General features: G+C 40.0%; 1 protein-coding gene across 1 annotated transcript in view; it reads right to left on the reverse strand.

Annotated features, from left to right (window-relative positions):
- Positions 1-27143, reverse strand: part of LOC126106282 (serine/arginine repetitive matrix protein 1-like) — a 195088-nt gene that overhangs the window by 125744 nt on the left and 42201 nt on the right. Inside the window, exons 4-7 of the mRNA XM_049912503.1 lie at positions 22234-22458; positions 18324-18567; positions 10741-11160; positions 2331-2541 (exon numbers count right to left, since the gene is read on the reverse strand). Of these exons, the coding sequence (XP_049768460.1) occupies positions 2331-2541; positions 10741-11160; positions 18324-18567; positions 22234-22458 (1100 nt within the window). The remainder of the gene's footprint in view (positions 1-2330; positions 2542-10740; positions 11161-18323; positions 18568-22233; positions 22459-27143) is intronic.

Genomic DNA, 27143 nt, shown 5'->3' on the forward strand with positions numbered 1-27143 from the left:
GTGTGTGGTTTTTTTTTTTTTTTTTTTTTTTTTTTTTTTTTTTTTTTTTTTTTTTTTTTTTTGTTGTGCCCCTCTGTGACTCAGCATCTCTGCTATATGGTGGGTAGCAAGAGTAGCAACTATCGTTTTCATAATTTTTTTTTATTTTATATTTTTAGTGGTGCTTCTGCACAGAAATTACTTATAAAAAGTAAATCCGTGATTCTGAGTGGCTTTTTCACACATTTTGAGCACACATATAATAATTTGACATATTTATTATCTACAAAAATTCTCAGATTAGTAAGATATCTCCAACATAAAATTTTTGAGGCTTTCATGACCTCTTCTTGTTGGTTTTTATCTTGGGAACCTGGGCAATGATCATTTAGAAATTGTTCAGCATTTCACAAGTATGAATAGCTAGTACTGTCAAAGATTCATCCTTTCCCCCCAAAACTGGAAGTTGAATCTTTAACAATGCAAGCAACTTGTGCTTGTAACACAGAAAAACCACCAAACAATAATTGATTGGACTTAAGATGAGCACCGCTGGGCAAAATTTTACCACTACTTTCTCATAGTTGGTTTTCTAGCTTTTCACTTAGAGAAAAAATGACACAAAGGAAAAGAACAGACTGGAATATCAACAGCATAATGAAAAGGATAGATTGCTACTTACCGTAAAAGTGTCATATTGAGCTGCAGACAGGCACAATGAAAAGACTGTTCCACATTACAGCTTTTGGCCAAGGCCACCTTCAGTAAATTCACACAAGCAAGCACAACTTACTCACACATGATCGCTCTCCAGCCACTACGGCCAGAATGCAACTGTCATGTTGAACAAAAGTTGCAATCCAGAGTGGGACTGGGAAGTGGGAAGGATGACAGGGTATGGGTGGGATGAGAGAAGCCTGGCACAGCATGCAGGGACTATTTGATGGCATGACGTGGCAATGGCGTGCCAGGCACACCACTGGGAGACTACGGGGGAGGGAGGGAGGGAACAGAGAGCAAAAAAGGAGAGGAGCACAGAAGAAGACTGATAGATGTGATGGTTAAGAGAGGTGGACAATGAGGGTTAAGGAACATGTATTAGGAGGAGCTGACTGGACAGAGGGGACAGAAACTGTTGGGTGCAGAGTGTGGGAGCGGCACGTTACCATAAGTTGAGGCTGGGATAATTTCAGGAGTGGAAAATGTGTTGCAAGGATAACTGCAGTCTGCATAGTTCAAAAAAGCTAATGGTGGAGGGGAGGCTCCAGATGACTAGAATTGTAGTGCAGCCATTAAATGAAGCACATTATGGGCAGCAGCATGTCAGCCAAAAGGTGCTCTATTTTGCTCTTCACCACCATTTGGGGAGGGGGGGCATTCATCCTGGTGGACAGATGACTGGTAGTCAACAATATAAAAAGCTATGAAATGATTGCAGCAGAGCTAGTACATGGCATGGCTGGTTTCACAGGTGGCTTGATCTCTGATGGGGTAGGATAGACCTGTGACCAGATTGCTCTGGTTTGGGTGGGTGGATTGGGCAGATCTTACATCTGGATCTTCCACACCTATATGATCCCTGTGGCAATGGCTTGGGACTGGATCACATAGGGCTGGATTAGGATGTTGTGAGGTTGATGGGTAATGGAACACCATTTTAGGAGGGATGGGAAGTATCTCGGGTAGGACATCCCTTATTTGAGAGCATGATGATAGATAACCAAAGCTCCGAGGAAGAATGTGGCTCAGTTCAGTTGTTCCAATCCTGTAAGGTATTAAGTGATGAAGGGATGATAATTTGTAGCTGATTGTTGGGATGGTGGGAGAATTGCACCACCCCCCCCTCCCCCCCTCCAAAGCCCACAGCCTCCCGACTCTGACGCTGCTCCTGGCAGCCTTGTCCTGCTGCCGCTGTCTAGTCCCTGCACCCTCCACCAGACAGTGTTCGTCTCCCCAACCCCTCGCCGGTCACCCCCACCCATATCCTGCTATCCCTCATCATTGCCCCACTTCAGATTGCTGCTTTCACTCAACACTCAACACAGCAGTTGCATGCTGGCTGTAGCAGTTGGAGACAGCCGTCATGTGTGTGCGCGCGCGTGTGTGTGTGTGTGTGTGTGTGTGTGTGTGTGTGTGTGTGTGAGGGATGTATGTACATGTGTGGTGTTTTGTTTTCTGGAGAAGGCATTGGCTGAAAGCTCAGAGTATAACAGTCTTCCTATTGTGCCTGTTTGCAACTCAGCGTGTCATCTTTATAGTGAATAGCAATCTATCCTCATCATAATATTGTTGTACAAATGAAGTAATACATCTCATGTACTCATCTCTGGTGGAGTGTTCAGTGTACTCACAGGTCCAGCACCCTCTGTTCTATGTCGGTCACCTCCTGCTGCCTGCGGATCCGCTGAGCGACGGCCCACAAGTCTGCATCTGTGTCGGCATGTACTTCTGTGTCCAGTTTGTTCATAAGACCCAGTCTCTCCCTGTCTGTCACGGACACATCTGCAAAGGGGCTCGCTTCGTGCTCTGCACCCAGTGGTTCGTCTGCAGAGTTGTCAGCCCCTGTGAAGTGTGAAAGAGGAGCTCTGTTGTTATCACATAATGCACTGGCACAAAAATATTTATTAATTTCTTATGAGACCTAAAAGTGAAAACAAGCAGACTGTGAGCAAATGGCGTGCTTTCATTGTGGATGAACAGCTAAGTCAGGGGTGTCCAACCTTTTAGAGTATCTGGGCCCCATTGGAAGAAGATGAGTATTTTGTGCCACACATAATATAGTAGTCAGAGGTTTAGAATGTATTAATTTATGATTCTTTATTCTAAAAAAGCAAGATGGAATTGCTTTTACATTTTATATATGAGAGTTCATTAATAATTTATATATAACTAATTACAAATCATAGACTTAAAGTGATGTTTGACTTTCAATTTGGGAGACTAATGTATTAATATCAGGTTTGTTCAAAGTGGTTGCAATTCTCATAATGTTCTCAAGCTGTTGATCTGAGATATTGGTTCTACTTTTACTCTTTGTGTGTGTGCTTTACTGATGAAAACAGCTGTTCACAAACATACTTTCTTCCAAACAAAGATGATATGTATAACACATGACTGTGCATCAAAGGGATATTTGTCTTTGGGCAGGTAGAATTTTAAAAGTCCAACAAAGATACAGAGTTTTCTTTTTTTATTTTTTTTTATTTTAATTCTCAAATTGATTTTTGAATGCTTGCATCACATCCTGTCTTTAGGATTATGTCTCAATTCTTCTTAACTTTACATTGTCCAAATTCTATTTTACCAATCATGTGATAGATGCTCACTTGTCAGGCAGCATTGATACTTGCTTTGGGCTGCATGCAGATCATGGGATATGGGTTGGAAACCCCTGAACTAAGTTGTTGATTCCTTTTCTTGCACAACATTTCAATGACCAACCTAGTCATCTTTCTGAGGTTCTACAAGCTGTGTTGTTGTGCACAGTGACTCCCTGCAATGCAACCAGACATAAGAAGACACCTAGGGCAATATTCAAAATATTGTGCATAAAATGGAGTCAACAACTCGACTGTACACCTGAAACTGCATCATTAATTAATTGTGCTGAGAAAATGTGAGAGCTTATAGACTGTGTTATCTCCATCAAGACCCCCCTGCAAAACTTTCCTCGTATCCTTTCTACCAAAGACTTCTCTATTCTAAAGAGTCAGTCCATTAGCAGTGATTTCTTCTGGGCACATTAATGAGGATGACATTTAATTTGTAACAGGACATATGTGTTATCATAGATGGACTGAGCACGTAGAAAATTCTGCTGCACGCCTTGTTATAAACAAAATTAAAAACAGCACTTCTCTTATTGAGGGAATAACAGATATAACAATAAAACTTATTTTATAAACAAACAATACATGTTCCATAGAAATCTTTCAAATCTACTTCTGATGTGGTAGCCAAAAGTCTCTGAATATTGTGTGCAAGTAGTTACAAATATCATGAAATATTATTATTTTCTTTATTTATTTTACCTGATCTGATTATGGCTATCAGACCCCTCTTACATCAACCCAGGTTTCACATACACAGTATCTATTGCATCATAGTTACCTATGACATAACGATTTTACTACAATAATTAATATTAAAACAATTTAAGTGTCTGAAGTGGCAGTGTAAGGAAACTATACTGACTATGAACTAAATAAGTTAATACTGGCTGTACTTTAACTACTCCAGCTGCTGCCATTAATAGTGATAATTGTAATAACAGTAATAATGATAATAATAATAATAATAATAATAATAATAATAATAATAATAATTTTAATTGAATCAGCTGTAGGTTATTGGTGAAACATTTAAAATTAACTAAACAAACACTGTTTTTAGCCTTGTTTCACAATTTATTATTAATGTTATTGCACAACTTAGGTTGCAGGTTATAAGCCCATTTTCAAGTACATTATTGAGTCCAAAAGATGATAATGCACAGATAAACATGATGACAAGGCAAAGGTAATCATCTCAACTTCTTAAGGTATTGATCAATAGCTTGATGGCCATTTTTTAACAAATTACATACATTACTACACATTCACCAATTACACTACAATGACTGGACTAAAGTTATGTATTAGCCAAGAGCTTTTTAACTATGATAGACTGGGGCCCAAAGTTTTGCTTCTATCCTGCAGTTGTGATCTCATCTAAAAGAGGTGAATAATTGAATTGAGTTTGTTTGTTTAATAACAGGTATGGGGATATACACATCTGTTTTTTTTTTTTTTTTTTCTAAAATTTCTAATTGGTTGAGTTTGGCCCTCTTTTCCTCTGTGTGTAGGACTTGTACATCTATTGTACAGTTGTGGTTATTGTTCAGACAATGTTTTGAAAAGGCTGAATAAGGCTTCTTCAGTCTCCAGCTTCTGTGGTGTTCTTCAAGCCTGGTACAGATTGCCCTCCCCGTCTGTCCAATGTAGCAAGACTGACACTCACAGCATGTGATTTTATAAACCCCACTTTTTGTGGTACCTGGTTGTTTGTCTTTTGCATTGAACACAAAACTACCTATTGTTGGGGGGACATAGAAAAACAAAGAGAAACCCTTTGCCTTCAAGATGTTACTTATGCTATTTGATGTTTTATCTACAAAAGGTAATCTTTTCCTGTTTGTCTGTGTTTTTCATTGGGAACAGTAGCGACCTGGCTTGCTTCTTCAATTTTACCTAAAATTTTATCAATGGTGTTGGGGTCAAATTCATTATTTATGATTACTGTTTTTATTGTGTTAAGTTCCCAGTCAAAGTCCTCTTGGGACATAGGGATAGAAAGGAGACTGTGGATCGTGTGATGGAATGATGCATGTTTGTAGGTTGTAGGATGCTGGGAGGAAGCCGGGATGAAAGTATCAGTCAAGAAATATTTTTGGTAAATTTTAAATTTATGGTTTCTGTATTCTATCTTTATGCTAATGTCCAGGCAATTTATACTGCCCCCCCCCCCTTAACTTCTAGCTGATCTTTAAGTTAGGGTGTGCCACTGCTTCATATTTTCCACAAATTTATGGAGTTGTATGTTGGACCTTTCCACATACAAAGAATGTCATCTACGTATCTGTACCAATACCCAACATGTTTTGCGAGTGGTTCTCTCTTCAGAAAATGAGTCTCCTACTTGTCCATGAACATTTCTGCTAGTAAGGGGGATAAAGGTGACCCCATTGCCAGATCATCTGATTGCTGACAACATTCCAGTACAGTGGAATGTTGTTTAAATCAAAATTATTTCTTCTTTCAAGGGAGCTATTACCAGCAAGCACACTCCAACATCTATCATTCAGTCCAGACCTTGCACCATTGGATTTTCATTTGTTTGGTTCCATGAAGATGTTCCAGGCTGGCCAACACTTTGAAACAGATGCAGAAGTCAAATCAGCAGTCCACAGATGGCTATGCTCCAACCAAACAGACTTCTACAAACAGGGCATACTGAAACTGGTACCATGCTGGGAGAAATGCATTAAAAATGTTGGTAACTATGTAGAAAAGTAGGTAAGAGATATATGTTCAGTTGAGATTTTTTGTTTTGCTAGCTATTAAACTTGTTGGTAATTAAATTATTGTGCATTTCTTTCTGATCTTCCCTTGGATCTCTCATTCCCATAACGTCCTTGCCTCAACCTGATCTAGTCCCTTGCTTCAAACTGCCTCCATTCTTTTTCCTACCCACCCTTCAGGCTCACACATGCCTTCTATCCCCCCCCCCCCCCCCCCCCAGTACACCTGCATAGTCCTTTCCCATTTTGTCTGCTTCTCTCCTATCTCCCAGCCCTGTTCCCCTCAGAACCTAGCCATCTGGCAGCCCTCTATCCTGAACCCACACTCTCCCAGAGGCAGCACTATAGCATCCCCCCCCCCCCTCGACCAGCTATCCCTCCTCATCCTACCCCCCCCCCCCCACTACCCATCACAGCCAAAATCAACGCTCTCACCGATGTGGCCATAGTGCCCTGAGATACAGTAACGACGTGTATTGGATTGTGTGTGTATAATATATGTGTACATTTCTTTATCTGGAGAAGGAATTTGTGAAGCGTTAACAGATATCCAACAGTCTACTCTTAAATGTGCCTCCTCTGTGTAGTCCGTAGGAATCTATCTTAATTAATTTCATTAGTATACTTAAGATTATATGTGTTACAACAGAATGAGGTCTAATGGAAGCCTTTCATCAATAAGTGAAGTTTACGATGCCATTCAAATTCCATATAGCGGAGATGCTGAGTCACGATAGGCACAACAAAAAGATTCACACAATTATAGCTTTTGGCCATTAAGGCCTTTGTCAGCAATAGACACACACACACACACACACACACACACACATCTGCAGCCTCAGAGAGCTGAAACTACACTGCGAGCAGCAGCACCAGTGCATGATGGGAGTGACGACTGGGTGGGGGTAAGGAGGAGGCTGGGGCGGGGAGGAGGAGGGATAGTATGGTGGGAGTGGCGGAAAGTGAAGTGCTGCAGTTTAGACGGAGGGCAGGACAGAAGGTGCAGAGGGGGGAGGGGGTAAGTAGCAGAAAGGAGAGAAATAAAAATAAAAGAAATTAAAAGACTGGGTGTGGCGGTGAAATAATGGCTTTGTAGTGCTGGAATGGGAACAGAGAGGGGGCTAGACAGGTGAGGACAGTGACTAACAAAGGTTGAGGCCAGGAGGGTTACAGGAATGTAGGATGTATTGCAGGGAAAGTTACCACCTGTGCAATTCAGAAAAGTTGGTGTTGGTAGGAAGGATCCATATGGCACAGGCTGTGAAGGAGTCATTGAGATGAGGGATATCATGTTTGGATGTATTTCAGGGAAAGTTCCCACCTGTGCAATTCAGAAAAGCTGGTGTTGGTAGGAAGGATCCATATGGCACAGGCTGTGAAGGAGTCATTGAGATGAGGGACATCATGTTTGGCAGTGTGTTCAGCAACAGGGTGGTCCAGTTGTGTTTTGGCCACAGTTTGAGGTGGTCATTCATGCGGACAGACAGCTTGTTGGTTGTCTTGACTACATAGAATGCAGCACAGTGGTCGCAGCTTAGTTTGTAAATCACATGACTGGTTTCACAGGTAGCCCTGCCTTTGATGGGATAGGTCATGTTAGTGACCGGACTGGAGTAGGTGGTGGTAGGAGGATGTATGGGACAGGTCTTGCATCTAGGTCTATTACAGAGGTATCAGCCATGAGGTAAAGGATCAGGAGCAGGGGTTGTGTATGGATGGATGAGTATACTGTATAGGTTTGGTGAACAGTGGAATACCACTGTAGGAGGGGTGGGAAGGATAGGGGGCAGGACATTTCTCATTTAAAGGCACAGCCTTAGGTAATCAAAACCCTGTAATTCAGTTGCTCCAGTCCCAGATGGTACTGAGTTACAAGGAGAATGGTCCTCTGTGGCTGGACTGTGGGACAAAGTCTACCTGTGGATCCATGTTTCGTCACCAGCAATGATCCCCTTTGTTACCATAGCGATCCAAATGTTTTTTTGCAGATGTCCGAGTGCGTTTCCTTCTGCAACAGTGTGAGTTGTTTTGGGACATAACTTGCACAAACTTTATGAAACCCAAGTGTGTAGTGGGTGATAATGTAGGCAGAACGATGACTAATTTGCAGACGGTGTGCCATTTCATCAATAGTTAGTTGTCTGTCCAAGAGAATCATTTCACGTGAATGCTCAATGGTTTCTTCATTTGTGGCGGTAAATGGTCATCTGGCTCTTCCACCCAGCACAACACTTGTGTGACCATCTCGGAATTTTTCAATCCATTTGTAGCCATTCCATTGTGGCAAAACACTGTTCCCGTACTGTACCGAAAGTCTTCGATGAATTTTGGCCTATGATACACCTTCCAGCCACAGAAAACGGATCACTGAATGTTGCTCTTCTTTGGTGCATATAGACAGTGGAGCAGCCATGATTAACAGCATGACAGTAATAACAAAATTAACCAAGCAGCTTTTATTGCAAAGATATAATAACAAATAAACAAAGCATGTGTCATCAACATAAAATGACAGTACTACCAAAATAAACAAAAATATAACTAAATTGCTGATAATAATTGACTTATCCTCATATGAAAAGAGGCTAAACTGTGATTCACCAGACTGCACTAGAAGCTTCCAGTCAGCTACCATCTAGTTTCCATGTTTTCTGGTCCATTGAAAATGTGCAGCTTTAGGTGGTACTATCAGCAATTGGGAGATACCCTGCTTCAAACTTCCATTAAGTGCAGTTCATTCCACAGTGTTTGCTTCGAAACTGACAGATCAGTCTTTGTTCACCAATAGCAACAATTCCCCTCAGATTTGAAACTGATTGTTGTCAAGAAGGCATGACACTCATTTCTGGCCCTGTAAGCTGTGCTGTACCATTCCTCATAGACACATCGATCCTCCATGCTGACCCACTTTACTGTACAGATTCCATGTAGTTGACTGGAACATGCATACCACTCTACTGCCATGACTTCAGTCGGCAGTGTGTGAGTTACATGGCCACCTGGCACTGACTCTGTGCTCCAAAGTTACTAGTCTGCTCATTTAAGGTGAAAACTACTACGTTGTCTGATCAGTTAAGTTTAAAACTTTTTTTAAGTCTTCTGTCTCTGGGCTGGTTAGATACTGTCCTCCATACCAGAAATACAGAATCAGTTTATGTGCTGTTGGGAGCAGTGCTGTGGATCTCTCAGACTTTGCTTATTTTCATTCTACTGTGTCACATGGTGCTACATTTTGGAACAACAATGGGCATTCACCAAGAATATTCTCAGCCCAGAAAAAGGACTCATTCAGGAGGAACTGCAACTTCCAATCTGTGAACACTGAACAGAAAAGTGATTTGCACTTGCACACTATACTGAAAGGTATGCACTGTTCAGCAGGTTTGATTTTCAGGAGGCTTCCAGCAGAACTGAAGGAACTAGGTGATAAATCCCATGTATTCAAATCCAAGTTGCAAAGTTTCCTTATGGAACACTCCTTCTTTTCTGTGCAGGAGTTTCTTGCAGTAGTTGAGAACTTTTCTCTGTAATCTGTTATTTACTCTCTCACAATTATTTTCAGGTTTTATTAATCTTTAATTCTTTTGTTTATTAATTTTCTAATGACCATTCTGTAAACTGCACACTGAATTATTCCAGGAATGTGTAGCCTTCACTCGCTCCATCACATAAATAGATAAAATAGATAGATACACAGATAGATAGATAGATAGATAAACAAACAAACAGAGCTAGCAGAGATATATGCATTCAGATTCTAATGGCAAAGGTTAATGCAACACTCTCATTTCACACTGAAGAACACAACACACCACACTAGTAAACAACGTGACCCCCACACAGACTTATTAAAACTTAAATGACATTTACATCACATTCACATATGCATTCGTATAAAATGCATATATAGATAGTGTTTACACTCAAATCATATTACTTCAAAATTACTGTACACATTTTATAAAATATATATATTTTTTTAATTTTTAAGTTCAAATTGCATTTGCAATTTTTATTATAATTAGTAATGATTATTGAAACATTTGGAAATGGCAAATAGGACATATGATATGAGCAAATTTCTGTTCTCTCCAAATGGTAACACTGAAACTAATGGGCTAACTTTGTTTTGCGATATCTTTGATGTAAATTTTCGGCATGAGCTGTAGCGAGTAGTTGAACATAGTCATGTAATGTGGTGGTGTTATGCACCTCCTGTCAGTTGTTGAATGAAATTAGCAAAGATAATTGTTAATAAGATGTGGAAAGTTAGAAGAAAAGCAGGAGTATGTTGCAGCTGCACTGTTTAGTGCTTCAAATGGGTCATTACGGTGGAGTAATGCTTTTGTGCGGCAACATAGTGATACAATGAAAAGAATATTTTATTACTGTTTAATTAAAGAATGATTTATTTCATATAAAGTAAGTTTATTTTATCATGGTTTAAGTAAATAAGGAGTAAACTGTGATTTTGCTCATACATGTTTATCTTGGTACCATAAAAATAGTTATTCCTTACATTTCACTCGTTATGAATATTCAAATTTAAATTACAAAAAGTTCCACTTATTCCTTCCCAAAATATTGAGAAAAATGAATGCAAACCAGATCATAGTAGCATTTGATAAGGTTTTCTAACCATTATTAATTGCATTATTGTAGTTTGGTGAAAATAAGACAGACTGTTTTATCAGATACTGCACCTGCAGAAGGTATACTGGTGACACGACGTGCTTCCGCTGCAGCTGACAGTTCTCGGAACAGCGCGTCTGGTGGGTTACTGTGAGTCAGACCCCCTGGCACCGAGGAAGGCAGTGACGTCACCGTAATGTCTACCCTGGCAGGAGCTCGGCGTGTTGCTGGAGAGGCAACTGGAATAGCATCGTGACCCGGGAGTGGTGCAGACGTGCCAGGAACAGATCTCCGAGCTGTGGGGGTGCCGACACCCCCTCTGGGTGGCGATTTGCGAGTCGGAGATCCACGGCGTGCGGTCAGACGGCCTCTCGGAGATCGACCGGTAATCCGAATTCGACCACTGGTGTCAGATGTGGCTGCAACCCCCGACCTGCCTGCCCCTCGGGAACCGCCAAGGTGTGGACGCCGCACTGAAGAAACTGCATTAACTACAATTCCAATGTTGGACTGTTTCAGACATGTTGTTACCATGGCCTTTAGTCATATAACTGGTTTGACACAGCCTTTCGTGCTACTTTATCTTGTCTAAATCTCTTCATCTTTGCATTGCTACAGTAACCTACACAAGTTATTGAAATATAAATCAGAATATCATAAAACCTATACAAATCAAGTCCCTTATTTTTCCAAACATCAACAGACAACAGAAATATGTTTTCTCCATCACACAGGAAAGCTTTCTGATCCCTTGACGAAAGTAAAAAATTGGCTGTCTCAGTTATCAATTGCACATGTAGTGTTCAACCATAGTATGATCATCCAAACATCCCCCTCCTAACACCTCCTTCAGCAGACCAAACATATGGTAGTCATATGGGGACACATCTGCATTGTAAGTTCGCTGTTTGAGAGCTTTTCAGTGTCACGCACTGAGTTTTTCATGAGTCAGGGCTTTCAGAGCAGCCACAGTAGGCCAGGCTTCAGAATGAACAAGCTGATTCAAAACTAGTCACCAAACATATGTACCACAACTGTGATGGATTGTTAATAACTGCTTCATGAAACACTAACAAGGTTGCTACCCCTGTTTCAATGAAACATTGAAATGTACAAAACTGCAAAGTATTACCGCAGAGAATCTGTATACCTTTTTGGAGAGACTCTCTATGGAGGTGAAGGAAATGACGACCTTATCTTGTAATCATTTTAAATTAAGACGTGATTTCTACTCACAACAAGTAGGCTTAGCCTAGGGCCCGCCACTTGCCTATTGCATAGCAAATATTTTTGTGATGAACTTTGAGCAAGAATTTATGACCAAAAGACCCTCAACATGCTACAAGATTAATTTTATGGAATAGATATGCTGGAGAAGAAATAAAAACTTTGAGGTTTGCCAACGAATTTAATTCTATCAGAGACAGCAAAGGATCTGGAATAGCAGTTGAATGGACTGGAGAGTGTCTTGAAAGGAGGATATAAGATGAACATCAACAAGAGCAAAATGAGGATAATGGAATGTAGTCAAATTAAATCAGATGATTCTGAGGCTATTAGATTAGGAAATGAAAGACTGAAAGCAGTAAATGAGTTTTTCTATTTGGGGAGCAAAATAACCAATGATGGTCGAAGCAGAGAGGATATTAAATGTAGACTGGCAATGGCAAGGAAAGCGTTTCTGAAGAAGAGAAATTTGTTAACATCGAGTATAGATTTAAGTGTCAGGAAGTCGTTTCTGAAAGTATTTTTATGGCGTGTAGCTGTGAATGGAAGTGAAACATAGATGACAAACAGTTTAGACAAGAAGAGAACAGAAGCTTTCGAAATGTGGCGCTACAAAAGACTGCTGAAGATTAGATGGGTATATCATGTTTCTAATGAGTAGGTACTGAGTAGAATTGGGGAGAAGAGGAATTTGTGGCACAGCTTGAGTAGAAGAAGGGATCTGTTGGTAGGACACATTCTGAGGCATCAAGGGATTACCAATTTAGTATTGGAGGGCAGCTTGGAGGGTAAAAATTGCAGAGGGAGACCAAGAGATGAATACACTAAGCAGATTCAGAAGGATGTAGGTTGTGGTAGGTACTCAGAGACAAAGAAGCTTGTACAGGATAGAGTAGTATGGAGAGCTGCATCAAACCAGTCTCTGGACTGAAGACCCCAACAGCAACAATAAATATGCTGATTAGGTTCTCATATTATATGATGGTAATAACAGTGGAAGTCAACAGTTTCTGTGGATCTAAATAGTTTGAATCAAAAGATACAATTTACTAGGCGGTGTGCTGAGAATGTCACTTTACCATTTTTGGTAAAAATGAAAATATTGCCTTGAATTGTGATTGTAAAAAATGAAAATATTGTCTTGGATATTTACTAAAAGCCAATCATGACAGATCTTGTTATACACAGTCAGTCATGTCACCCTATGAAATATAAATCCACTGCATTGTGAACCGTATTAAATTGTATATATGAAGTGTCCCTTACTAGGGAAGCTCAAATGGCTGAATATCTGGTCATAAAGTATATAACCTATCAAAACGGTTACAATCCAGAATTTATTAATGCAGTTAATAGAAGCATATTAAAAAAGAAAAATCTTTCCCAAAGTGGATCAGAGGGAGATTTTATAATGGTTAGACCAGCTAAACAGACAAAAGGACACTATTTTTTGTAGAATACCATACCTGGATGCAACATCTGAAAAAATAGGTAGATAATGAGACCAGAGAACATTATTCCAGAGTAGTTTACTTTTTTTGGATCTCGCTAGAAAACTCTGGCACATGGAAAAAGCAGTGATAAATAAATGAAGCATATGTATACAGCATTACATGAAATGATTGCCCTACGAAATATATGGTGCAAACTGGTACATCATTTCAAATAAGATTTCAATGTATTAGTGGAAGCAGAAATTTTTAGATATAAAGAAAGAAAATGCATACTTCACATTGAATAACCAATTAGAATTAAAGCACAGCATTCTGGCTAATTTTGATTCTTTATACAATTAGGTATTAGTACATAATAAAATTCTATATCAGTCTCCCTTGCAAAGGTAGCAACCCAGTGCTCCTAGCCATGAGTATACAATGTCACATTGTCCACTTTGATAGCATCCATTAGCCAGCGAGCTAATCTCTCTGTCATTCATGTGGGCCATTTTTACTTTGTCCAACACTAGGTTGCCCTGCTGTTGTGCCGATAAGACACAGCCATCTGATATGTTCCACTCAATAATTTGCATAGTACCATGACTAATTATGTTAGCACTGACAATTTCGATAGTCAGTCTAGGCCTTTTTAAAAAGTATTTTTAGTGTCCTCTCACTACAAAATATTTTTCTTTTTTTTTCTTTATTAGATGCAGGCAAATTTTTGCAAGTTTCACCTATCAGCAAATTGTCATAATTGAATGGAATATGTCTTCATTACCCTTCATTCACCATAGTATTGACAATATTCAGTGAACAGTACATTTTGACTAGGAGCAATGGTTACGCCTACAACCTCTTAATGTTGTGTGTATATTTTAGACATTCCTTTATTAATTTTAATACTAACATAGTGGTGACACTGTACATTGCTGTTTACCATGTAGGTTGCACCAGATGATGCAGCTTTAGACCATGGCACCAACTCCGTTCCAATAAACAACAATTTTACCAGTTGTTAACAGAACTCTTCGTAACGCCATACCTTTCAACAGATGCAGATGCCCAGAATATAAAACAGTTTTTCATAGAATACAGCATCTTCGGTAGCTGGCATGGAAGCACTTTGCCAGTGTTACAAAATTACATGCTAAAACCACACAACTTGCACTGCACTGTAGTGCATTTCTGTCTGCTACAGTATCAAATAGCTTACTTCATACTTCAGCAGGATAATGCAAGACCTTATGCTGCAGTTCACACCACAGATGCCTTTATGAGTGCACAGATTCATGACTGGCCTGTCTGGTCCTCTGGTTTGTCACCCAGAGAGTATACCTGTGATGCAATAGGAGGAAACATACTTCTGTACCACACTCCACCCAACAACTTTCATGAACTAACACAGCAAGTGTCTCAGATACAGCAAGAAATTCCTCAAGATGACATTCAGAGGCAGTTTATTTCCAAGCCATGTGAATAACAGAGTACTTTTTTTGGCATTCTGTTGGAACTTCAACAATCATATTTCATATGGTTGTGGTTGAAGGACACATTTTTCCCACTAAAGTAATATGTGGTTTTGAGCATTGGAAAGTCTATATTCCATATTTGTCCAATGCTGCCATCTAGAAAGAACATTTCAGAAATTGTAGAAAAATACTACAGATCATGGGGTGGATATATGAGCAATCAGATGGGGTAGCACATGTTTGTAGCTGGCACAGTGAATCTTCTTCATGAAAATCAGATCAAAACACTATCTTCTCTATTCTAAGAACATCTGAAGTAACTGATTGTGTTTTCTACAGAGGACCAGTGCATGGTGCACAGAAATATGTAAGAAAACAGCTGACACTAACTTTTGAGCTCTTCCTCTTTTTATAGTACGAGGAGCAAAAGAAAAAAGAACAAGAGCTTGAAACCTAGTGTTAAATAATTAATGGAAAATCTCATATTAATATGTGAAACAAATACTAACAAAGAGATAGAGGGGCTGGCCAGTACTTACCTCAGCTCAGTACAGCCGATAGATTCACAAAACAGAACAGAAAATTTACATTCCTAGCTTTCGGAACTTTGTTCCTCCATCAGGGAGGAGAGAGGGGAAAAAAGGGAAGAAGGGAAAGTGGATTCAGTTACTCACAAGATCTTCGGGTGGGCATTGGGAGAGGTAGTGTTCCAAAAACCTCGTTCCTTATCACACTTACCAACTTCATCCTCACCCATAATTACTTCACATTTGAAGGCCAGACCTACAAACAAATCAGGGGAATGGCCATGGGAACCAGGATGGCTCCATCCTATGCCAACCTCTTCATCGGCCGCATGGAGGAGGCTTTCCTGAAGACCCAACAGCTGCTTCCCCTGGCATGGTATAGGTTTATAGATGACATCTTTGTGGTCTGGACTCATGGTGAATAAACACTCCTTAATTTCCTCCATAACCTCAACTCCTTTTCGAATCTGAATTTCACCTGGTCCTTCTCCAAAACCCAAGCCACCTTTCTGGATGTTGACCTTCATCTTGTTGAAGCTCACATCCACACCTCTGTCCACACCAAACCCACAAACAAACAACAGTACCTTCACTTTGATAGCTGCCATCCATTCCCCATCAAATGCTCCCTTCCCTACAGCCTAGGTATTCATGGCAAACGTATCTGCTCCCTCAACAATTACACCAATAACCTGACTTAACAGTAGAATATCTTTGGCTTCCCTCTGACAACCATGCCTCCATCCTTGCTACCCTCCCTGTTTAGCTTTCCCTGTTGCTTCATAACCTGGGTTGTGAGTAACTGAATCCACTTTCCCTTCTTCCCTTTTTCCCCCTCTCTCCTCCCTGATGAAGGAACAAAATTCCGAAAGCTAGGAATGTAAATTTTCTGTTCTGTTTTGTGAATCTATCAGCTGTACTAAGCTGAGGTAAGTACTGGCCAGCCCCTCTATCTCTTTGTTAGTATTTAAACCTATTGTTAACTGTTTTCTGTTACATGTGTGTGTGCACCACCCACTAATCCTCTATAAGTGAGTGGTTGCCTTTCCTTTATTTTACATATTTTTCAATCCAGAAATTTCCATTATTGGTATAATAACACTACTATTGCATTTTCTTATCCATCATAGTCATTATTTTCAAAAATTTATAAAATTTTCAATAATTCTACTGGTTTGTACACAATTTGTATTTAGTGATACATATAGACTCCAACAAACTTCTTAGAATGTAGAAAGCAGTGGTATATGATGTGTCAAAGCCATCTTGAAATGTTATGTCAAACATTTGTGTGCGACATTTCATGTATTCAATAGCCACGAGAATAAATGTGTTTTTGTACTGACTTTTCATACTTTTTTTCCTACATTTTCCACCCTGATAGACTACTCTACAAATAATTTAACTTTGAAAATCCTAGGTTCAAATGAAAATATGGACCTTAATTAAGTTTTTGAGACACCTGTGATCCACCTCAATCATTTTCAAAATCAGTCAGCTTAAAATTTTTTAGTAATGGATTTATGTAATAAGAAATATTGTAGACTGAAATGAAAAATCACATAATTTGGTGGACTGCATGGAGGAAATCCTAGATGCAAGACCTTTTAAGCTTTGTATTTGCACTGAAATGGTTATTGCCTTCCCATTGTGTACCTAATAATCGAGAGGTAAGTATGTGTAATGTTCTGCTACTGTTTAACTGAAGTTTGTAACATGGTTCAAAAATCAAAATATTGGACTTTATTTTCAATCACAGTACTATTTCTAGTGTAACATTACGAAGTTGACTATAATAGAAGAAATATTCTGACCTTTCATTCTTCAAATGTAAATAAAAGAAATTTTAAACACAAAAGGGTTAAAAAAACAGTAACAGTGCAAATTGCAATTTATTTTTGTTGTAGCGAAGGTAACCAGTTTAAGCTATAACAACTACCATCTGAAATTACTTTTTGCCATAGTGGGTATGTTTGTGAACTGTGACTGTGTGGGATAATTACTTATTTGTAATTTCTGCTACCATTCACTTTTAATTTTATTTGTTTTATGTTTAATCTGACATAATACAATGCATTTTGAACACATTCTGTTCATCATCAGGCATTTATACGTACATATATACTGAGAAATGTTACTTAAAAATGAATGTCTTAAACTAAATTAACCTAGAACTTTTTGTCAACTTTTTGTTACTGTAGTGGCTGGTGTGTCATCACATAACCAACAACAAGAAAAACCAGCAGAAGATATGACTGACATTGACTTCAGGCCATCCATTGACCACCCTCCCTCCCAAATGTCACACCATTCAATACAGTAACAGACAGTGGACAAAATGTTCTAGGTTAATTTGGTTTAAGAAAACTTATTTTTAAGTAACATTTCTCTGTATGTATGTATGTACAAATGCTTGATGATGAACAGAACATGTTCGAAACTCATTGTATTATGTTAGATTAAACATAAAACAAATAAAAATAAAAGTGGCTGGTAGCAGAAATTACAAACAAATAATCATCAGACAATATTTCAGACAGCATGAGGAGCCCTTACCTGGAACTGACAGGTAATATCATAAGATACCAATCACCAACTCAGCTGGAACTTACGGTGCTACTGCAGTCTGTAATCTTGCTCAAATTATGTTTATTATATATCCAAAACTGGTTATCTCCAACAATGCAAAAATAAATGTGATTTAGATTGTGACTTTTTCATTTTTATTTGAATAGAAAGAGTGTGTCCATGGTCTTGATGACAGACATAAGTTTGAATGGAATGAAAGTTTTATCATTTAATTCCCACTATGTAATGAGCTTCTACACAATATTTGACCAATATGAAACTGTGCTGCACAGCATAATACTTTCCACTTCCATCAGTGCAGTTAATGAAACCACTCCTCCATTCCATTCCAACTGTGAGCTACTTTTCCAAGTAGGTACAGGTATGAGGCAGTATGCAAAGTGCACAGCTGTTAACAGCTTACGTGTTACGGCCAGTGGGTGACCTCTCAGTGTCTTGGAAGCAGCGTGCCGGCCAGGTCTGCCCCGGGAGGTCGGCTTTGCAGCAGATGTCCACTGCCGGGGTGGGCTGCCCCTCCGCGACGGGGACGGCGATTGTGGGGGTGGTGGGCGTGGTACTGGAGGTGGTGGCTGAGGTGACACTTGTACCGGGGACTGCTCTGGGGGCAGTTCTCGCAGGGGTGACACATCCACTGGCTTGAGTGGTGGCTGCAACACACAGAGTACTGCTCAACTACTTGCACCTTATGATCTTCATACTGGACATACTTCAGCAGCTCGTGCATGTGAAATATCAGATGTGAAATTGTATATAGTGAACTGCAATTAAGTATAGGGTGTATCAATAATGAGCTCACTGGATAAAATATTAATCATCCCTTAAAAGGGCACACTAGTCATTTTGTAGCATGGTACACAGCATAGAACTGGTACCAGCTAGTCAGGCTGTAACAAAGCAGGTGTATCCTTTCCAGCTGTTATGTTTTTCTTTCCCCCTAAATTATTATGTTTTCTTGCAAATTCTGAGGTACCTTTGATGATATTTTTATGACAGGTGCCCAATTCATTCTGAGAACATCCCCTAGGCTATGACAAAGGCATGTCTCCACAATATCCTTTCTTTCAGGAGTGCTAGTCTTGCAAGTTTCACAACAGAACTTCTATGAAGTTTGGATGGTAGGAGACAATGTACTGGCAGAAGTAAGGGTGTGAGGATAGGCTGCAAGTAGTGTTAGGGTAGCTCAGTCAGTAGAGCACTTGCTCATGAAAGACAACGGTCCAGAGTTCGAGTCTCAGTCCATCACTGAGATTTAATCTGCCAGTGAGTTTCAGTGCAAGAGAAGTGACCATTAAAAGCTGACCACAGAAGTGAAAATGATGCACCTTTAATGCTAATTAACTAGGAAATGGCACAATCTATTCAACAGTTATTTCTCATCGCAACCTACCCTGCAACAGCCTTACAAGATTTTCAGACTATTTCTGACCATCCTGTATGTGGTGTATTTTGCCAGCAGAGAAACGAATACAAGGTGGGAGGTAATAGATATCGAGAATAGTATTGCAAATGCTTGTCAATTTCCTGCAGAATATATACAGTAAGACGCAAAGCATATAAAATATTTCTGCAACACTAAATTTCCTGTTATCATTTCCAGGAACAGACCCGTAAGAGTGTTTAAAATATTATAGGCTGTATGAAGGAAGGAATTATTCTGGATATGTGAATGTCTATTGATGAAGTATTATAATCTTGTGCTGATATAATAGTTCCCTACTTCAGACATAAGGTTTATACACTGATGAGCCAAAAACATTATGACCACTGCTCACCACAAGACTGAATGCTCTCTGGTGGCATTGCAAGCATATGACACAGTAAAGAATGTATCAAAGTGGTGCCAAGACAGATGGGAAATCATTCTACCTGTGACACAGGCCACTAATGGTGAAATCTACTGATATTAGAAACTTTGACAAAAGGCAGATTGTTGCGGTTTAGCTCCTAGGAATATGAGGGGTACCCAAAAAAGACCGGAATAACATTGCTGTGGGTGGAGCTTGTGCAGTACGCACTTCTGCCGCTAGGGGTGTACAGCGCTACTCATTGCCAGTCGAGTGCCACCTGTGCTGTTGACCTGGCTTGTTCTGTCCATCTGCAGTGACTGTTTTTGCTAGTGCTGGTTTGTTCTTGTTCTGTTTTTTATTATGGCAAATTAAGTGAAAAAAGTGCAGCTGTGAAATTTTTGTTTTCAACTCGTAAAAATGCTGCTGAAATTGTTTTAATGGTGAAAACAGCTTATCAAGACGACACTGTCAGAAAAACTCAAGTGTCTGAGTGATTTGCTCAATTTAAAAATGGTGACATGTCGAATGATGACAAACCTCATTCTGGATGTCTATCAACTGCACGAATTGATGAAAATATTGAAAACATTCAAGAGCTTGTTCTCACAGGTCATTGACAGGAAATTGATCAACTGTCAGAGATTAGGGTCATTGCAAATTTTGGCAATATACATCTCAGTAAATTAGCTTACCACACCTATTTTCATTCTCTGCTTTCATATGGCACCATATTCTGAGGTAACTCATCATTGAGTAAAAGAGTGTTCATTGCACAAAAGCGTGTAATCAGAATAATTGCTGGACCTCATCCAAGATCATCCTGCAGACACTTATTTAAAGAGCTAGGGATCTTCACTGTAGCCTCACAATATATATATTCACTTATGAAACTTGTTATTAACAATCCGAACGTATTCAAAAGTAATAGCAGTGTACATGGCTACAACACTAGGAGAAAGGATGATCTTCACTACTCAAGGTTAAATCTAACTTTGGTTCAGAAGGTGGTAAATTATGATGTCACTAAAGTCTTTGGTCACTTACCTAATAGCATCAAAAGTCTGACAGATAGCCATATAGAATTTAAAAGGAAATTAAAAGAATTTCTTAATGGCAACTCCTTCTACTCATTAGATGAATTTTTGGATATCATAAGTGGGTAATTTCCCCTAGCCCCACAAAAAAAGTGTCATGTAATGTTTTGTGTAATGGTAATATCTTGTATAGACACCTTTTATTAACTTGACATGTTCCACATCATTACGAAGTGTCTTATTCATGATCTAATCTAATCTAATCTAATTAGTGCGTTATCTTGGAGATCCAGTTTGTGACAGACAGAAGGCTGGTTCTTCCACCAGGTGAATGCACCTGCACACACAGCCATGCCTATTAGACAGTTTTGGCTAAAAATGGCATGGTTCCACTGACCTGCACACCTTACTCGCCTGGCCTGGCACCATGGAACTTTTTCTTATTTCCATGCATGAAAAGGGACATGAAAGTACACTGATTTCACAACTTTGAAGAAGTCAAGAAAAAAATGAGAGAGGATCTGTCAGACATTTCTAAAGATGACTACAAAAATATTTCAAACAGTGAAAGCACTGGTGGGACAAATGTATTAGTTGCAATGGAGAGTATTTTGAAGAGGATAAGACTGTTTTGTAAACAATTCAAAAATATATAGCTTTTAAAAAAATAACTCAGCTTTTTTTTGGGGTACCCCCTTATAAGCATCTCAAAAACAGTGAAGCTGGTCAGCTTTTAAGATGCTATTGTCCTAAGCATCTATGGAAAGCAGTTGGAGGAACATGCAACAAGGTGACAAGGTGTTGGATGTCCACATCTCATCACAGAATGAGGAGGTAGGTAACCTAGCAAGGTGACACGGAGGTTAACACACTGGACTCCAGTTCAATAGGATGATGACTGAAATCTACATCTGACCATGGAGACTTAGGTTTTCTGTGATGTCCCTAAATTATTCCAGGCATATGCAAGGATGCTTCCCTTGAAGGAGCATGTCTGAGTGGCCTCACCATCCTCAATACACACTGATATTGTCCTCTATCTCTAATGAATTTAATTTCAATGGGATGTTAAACCCAAATTTTCCTTCCTTGGGGAGACAGGAGGCTTGCTTGCTGTGGGAAGCAGGATAGATATCACATCCAATGACAGATATCTGGTTCCACATACTTCCAGATACCTATCAAGGACATTTCGAATCTGTGCTACACAAAACTGATGTTGTACTGCATTCCATAGGTAGACCTTCATGCTATTAAAAAGGTGATCACAATATTTGGGTCATCATTGTACATGGAAACAAAGTAAACAATCCATAAACAGACCTACCGGAACTTCACACTCGGCTACACGAAGATGAGGGAAACCTGCACAGACGAGAAGTTCTATGTTCCAGCACCAGAGCTCTCCATCCAGTTAGCACAGAAATCTCTGACACAACTTCAGTACTTTAAACGGAGTGACAAAGGACCTTTCGCAGCGGCCAGTACTCACTGTCGGAGATGGCAGCTGTTGGGAGCTGCGAGCCTCTGCCTGCTTCTGCACCGCAGAGGTCTGCCCGAGGGCGGGGGCAGTGGCTGCAGTGCGGGCAGACGGGGCGGCGGCGGTCCGCGCGTCACCGTGTCGCACCTCGAAGAGGCGCACGTTGTGTCCGGGGGGCGGACCCGGTGGCGGAGATTCTCCCGGCTGTGGCAGTGACACCGTGGGGCCCCACTGCACCTGCAGCACAATCCACCCTGACAATGGCAAACTCAGCGTAACTGAAACACCGCAGGGGAAACACTTTTTCTGGTGTGGAACATATTACAGCAATAGTAGCAGCAGTAGTAGTAGTAATAGAACAGTAATAGTTTTATAGGAATGCATTATGCCTGTTGTTTCAGACTTGTCTGATAGGATACCACGCATTCATACAAATGATTCACTTCTAAGGGTAATGAATCCACAATCTCGAGTGCAGATGCACATTTACATTTGACCTCCAATGGAACTCTAAAATTAGCAAGTGTAGAGGGCATCAAAGGGGACAGTGAATAGGTAGCAGTAGTTGGGAGCCTGGGTCAGCCACGGAGCATGCTGAGACAGTCTGCACATTTGCGATAAACACTGCGTCTGGGAGGTACAGTGGGTAACACGACTGCCTAGTAAGCAGAAGACTCTGAGTTCGAGTCCTCTTCCGACACAGATATTTACTTATTGCCACTGATTCCACATAAAGTCGTGATGCAGCTCATATCAATAATTACTTCCCTCCCCTTTCCTCTCCTTTCTCCCCCTCTACCTTCAATTTACATAGTAGTAGTTACATTCACTTCCAGACCACTTCTGTACAGGCATTGGACATGTCATGGCAGTCCAATTTGAGAATGAAGTAGATTACTCATATATACAAAAATGTATGTATTTACAGGCAATGGTGGCCATGCCTGGGGGCAAGTGGGGCTGCACGCCCCAGCTACTTTTATTTAAAAAAATTATTTAAAAGTCAGTATTATGTAGGTTTCTTACAGGGTCACAACTGGAACTTTTTTATGGCTACTTATAAGACGCCATCCATCTTCCAAACTATTAAAAATACTTCATACCCTTGGGTCTAGGCCCCGCTCCCCCCCATCTCCTACAAACTATCATATGAGTGCCCTTGTTTACATGTGTAGTTTGATAAGGATGGGATGTGCAGTCAGCCATAGCCCTATAGTAGGAATAATATCTGCTTCAAGTAACTCAAGAAAAGGATGAAAAATTTGAATCAGGATAGCTACATGAAGATCTAAGTCTATGTCCATCCAAATACAGGATCAATCTGTTTAAAATAGTGACACCTTTAATGTCGTATTCCTAATATACAATAGTGTTTTGCAGAGAAGTTATTTAATAAACGTAAAAAGCTAGTGCTACACTGTTGATTCATTTCTATCAGTCACTATCCAAACTGTCAGCTGAAAGCAGACCAATAGTGATGATGTTTGCTTATCATTTTATCTACTAAAACTTCACATCTGCTTGTCTGAAAAAATGAGTCAGTGTTCACAATGAATGAGGATTTGATGTCAGAGAGGATGGCCTCAGTGGCCAGGGACAGTGGTCATGTGTGTGTGAGTTGTGCTTGTGTTAATGTTGTCTAGTTTAGAAGAAGGCATTTTGGCCAAAAGCTCACACATTTAGCTGTGCCTGTCTGTGACTCGCATCTCCTCTGGATTCATAATGTGAGGGGGAATCCAAAATTTTCAGGACTGGTGCTGCCATCTGGAAAGTAGGAGTAGTAGATCTTTGCACCACTATGTGGCAAGAGCTGCATATCTGACGAATCAGTGTGCGGAGTGGCATTCAGCTGGGAAGAAGTGTTGCGTGTTCACAGTGATTTCCATAATACTCTATTTTTTGGTGTGTGGCGATTTTATGATGGATCCACAAACAGAACAACGCATGTGTATCAAATTCTGTGTGAATCTCAGGAAAAGTGCTACAGAGACCCATGCAATGATTCGACAAGTGTTTGTGGGACAGAGCATGAGCCGTATGCATGTGTTTAAGTGGCTCTCCGAGACCCAAAAAAGCGAGACAGCTGAAGAGCAAAGTGAAGAGCACGACCATCGTTTTCTTTGATACCGAGGGAATTGTGCAAAGAATTCATCCCACACAACCAAACAGTGAATTCCGCATACTACTGTGATGTTTTCCGATGATTCCGTGAAAACGTGTGGCGAAGACAGCCCGAACTTTGGTGTCAAGGGAACTGGCTGCAGCATCATGACAATGCACACTGTCACACATTCTTGCTCACAAGGACCTTTTTGGCAAAAAACAACATGGCGGTTGTACCCCATCAACCATACTTGCCAGATTTGGCATCTTGCGACTTTACACTATTCCCAAAACAGAAACTCAAGTTCAAAGGCCGTTGGTTCAACACTCTAGAGAGGATTCAACAAGTATCTCTGGTGGTGGTAAACACCCTCAAAGAACAGGACTTCCAGAAAACGTTTGACCAGTGGCAGAAGTTCTGGGACCAGTGTGTACGCACGGATGGGAACTACTTCGAGGGTGATGGTGACCACTAGTCCAAAGGTAAGATTTTCAACAGATGGCAGCACCAGTCCCGAAAATTTTGGATAGAACCTTGTATTTTCATTATTCTCAGTTTTTCCAAACAACTCCTTATTGTTTCTGAATTTCCAAACTCAACTTTCTTTCTTCCCCAAATTATCGAACTGTTTCAATATGTTTATGGTGAGGCACTCTGAGGCATAACTATGTCTTCTTTGTTAGGTGGAATGCAGTTTCCGTTCCACTGGCACCATTTACAGTAACTGTTTTGTTCTGAGAATTTGGCTGGATTATTTCTCCCAAGTGTTTAAATTCTGCAACTTACTTTATTTTCCAAAGAAGGGAAAGCAGAAAGGTGGAAGGAGCATATAGAGGATCTATACAGGGGCGATGTTCTTGAGTACAATATTATGGAAACGAAAGAGGATGTAGATGAAGATGAAATGGGAGATATGATACTGCGTGAAGAGTTTGACAGAGCACTGAAAGACCTAAGTTGAAACAAGGCCCCGGGAATAGACAACATTCCATTAGAACTACTGACAGCCTTGGGAGAGCCAGTCTTGACAAAACTCTACCATCTGGTGAGCAAGATGTATGAGACAGGCGAAATTCCCTCAGACCTCAAGAAGAATATAATAATTCCAATCCCAAAGAAAGCAGGTGTTGACAGGTGTGAAAATTACTGAACTATCAGTTTAATAAGTCACGGCTGCAAAATCCTAACGCGAATTCTTTACAGACGAATGGAAAAACTGGTAGAAGCCAGCCTTGGGAAAGATCAGTTTGGATTCCGTAGAATTATTGGAACATGCGAGGCAATACTGACCCTGCGACTTATCTTAGAAGATAGATTAAGGAAAGGCAAACCTACTTTTCTAGCATTTGTAGACTTAGAGAAAGCTTTTGACAGTGTTGACTGGAATACTGTCTTTCAAATTGTGAAGGTGGCAGGGGTAAAATACAGGGAGCGAAAGGCTATTTACAATTTGTAAAGAAACCAGATGGCAGATATACGAGTCAAGGGGCATGAAAGGGAAGCAGTGGTTTGGAAGGGAGTGAGACAGGGTTGTAGCCTATCCCCAGTGTTATTCAATCTGTATATTGAGGAAGCAGTAAAGGAAACAACAGAAGAATTTGGAGTAGGAATTAAAATCCATGGAGAAGAAATAAAAATTTGAGGTTCGCTGATGACATTGTAATTCTGTCAGAGACAGCAAAGGATTTGGAAGAGCAGTTTAACGGAATGGAAACTGTCTTGTAAGGAGGATATAAAATGAACATCAACAAAAGCAAAACAAGGATAATGGAATTAAGTTGGGTGACGCTAAGGGAATTAGATTAGGAAATGAGACACTTAAAGTAGTAAAGGAGTTTTGCTATTTGGGGAGCAAAATAACTGATGATGGTCGAAGTACGGAGGATTCAAACTGTAGACTCGCAATGGCAAGGAAAGCGTTTCTGAAGAAGAGAAATTTGTTAACATTGAGTATTGATTTAAGTGTCAGGAAATCGTTTCTGAAAGTATTTGTATGGAGTGTAGCCATGTATGGAAGTGAAACATGGACGATAAACAGTTTACACAAGAAGAGAATAAAAGCTTTCGAAATGTGGTGCTAGAGAAGAATGCGGAAGATTAGATGGGTAGATCAGATAACTAATGAGAAGGCACTGAATAGGATTGAGGAGAAGAGGAATTTGTGGCACAACTTGACTAGAAGAAGGTGGCATCAAGGGATCACCAATTTAGTATTGGAGGGCAGCGTGGACGGTAAAAATCATAGAGGGAGACCAAGAGATGAATACACTAAGCAGATTCAGAAGGATGTAGGCTGCAGTAGGTACTGGGAGACGAAGAAGCTTGCACAGGATAGAGTAGCATGGAGAGCTGCATCAAACCAGTCTCAGGACTGAAGATCACAACAACAACAACAACATTCTGATTCTATATGTTTTGATGCACTTTTAGTATCGGTCATGTAAATGGTATTTTAAAACAAAATTTGCAATCCAGTTTTTCTGCTGCCTCTTGGAGAATGTTTAGCCATTTCCTTTCATCTTTTAGGTTCTCTGCTAAGATTTCTAAATCATTAGCAACAGCTAAGCAATCAATTTCAAGGTTCTCTCTTTTTCTTACAGGTTTCACTTTATTCATGCACCCTTCTTCTATTCTCTTTCTCCATTCTCATACTACTTGCTTCAAAATGTAATTGCATAGTAATGGAGACACTCCATCCCCCTGTCTCTTGCCTGATGGTTTCAAAAGGTTTTGATAGCTCACCAAAAAAGTTTACTATGGAAGCTGCATAAGTAAGTTTGCTCAATGATTGTCAGTTCCCAATCCTTCTTGGTCATTG

This window comes from Schistocerca cancellata, chromosome 10 (assembly GCF_023864275.1).
Source record: "Schistocerca cancellata isolate TAMUIC-IGC-003103 chromosome 10, iqSchCanc2.1, whole genome shotgun sequence".
In the NCBI taxonomy this organism is placed as follows: Eukaryota; Metazoa; Arthropoda; class Insecta; order Orthoptera; family Acrididae; genus Schistocerca; species Schistocerca cancellata.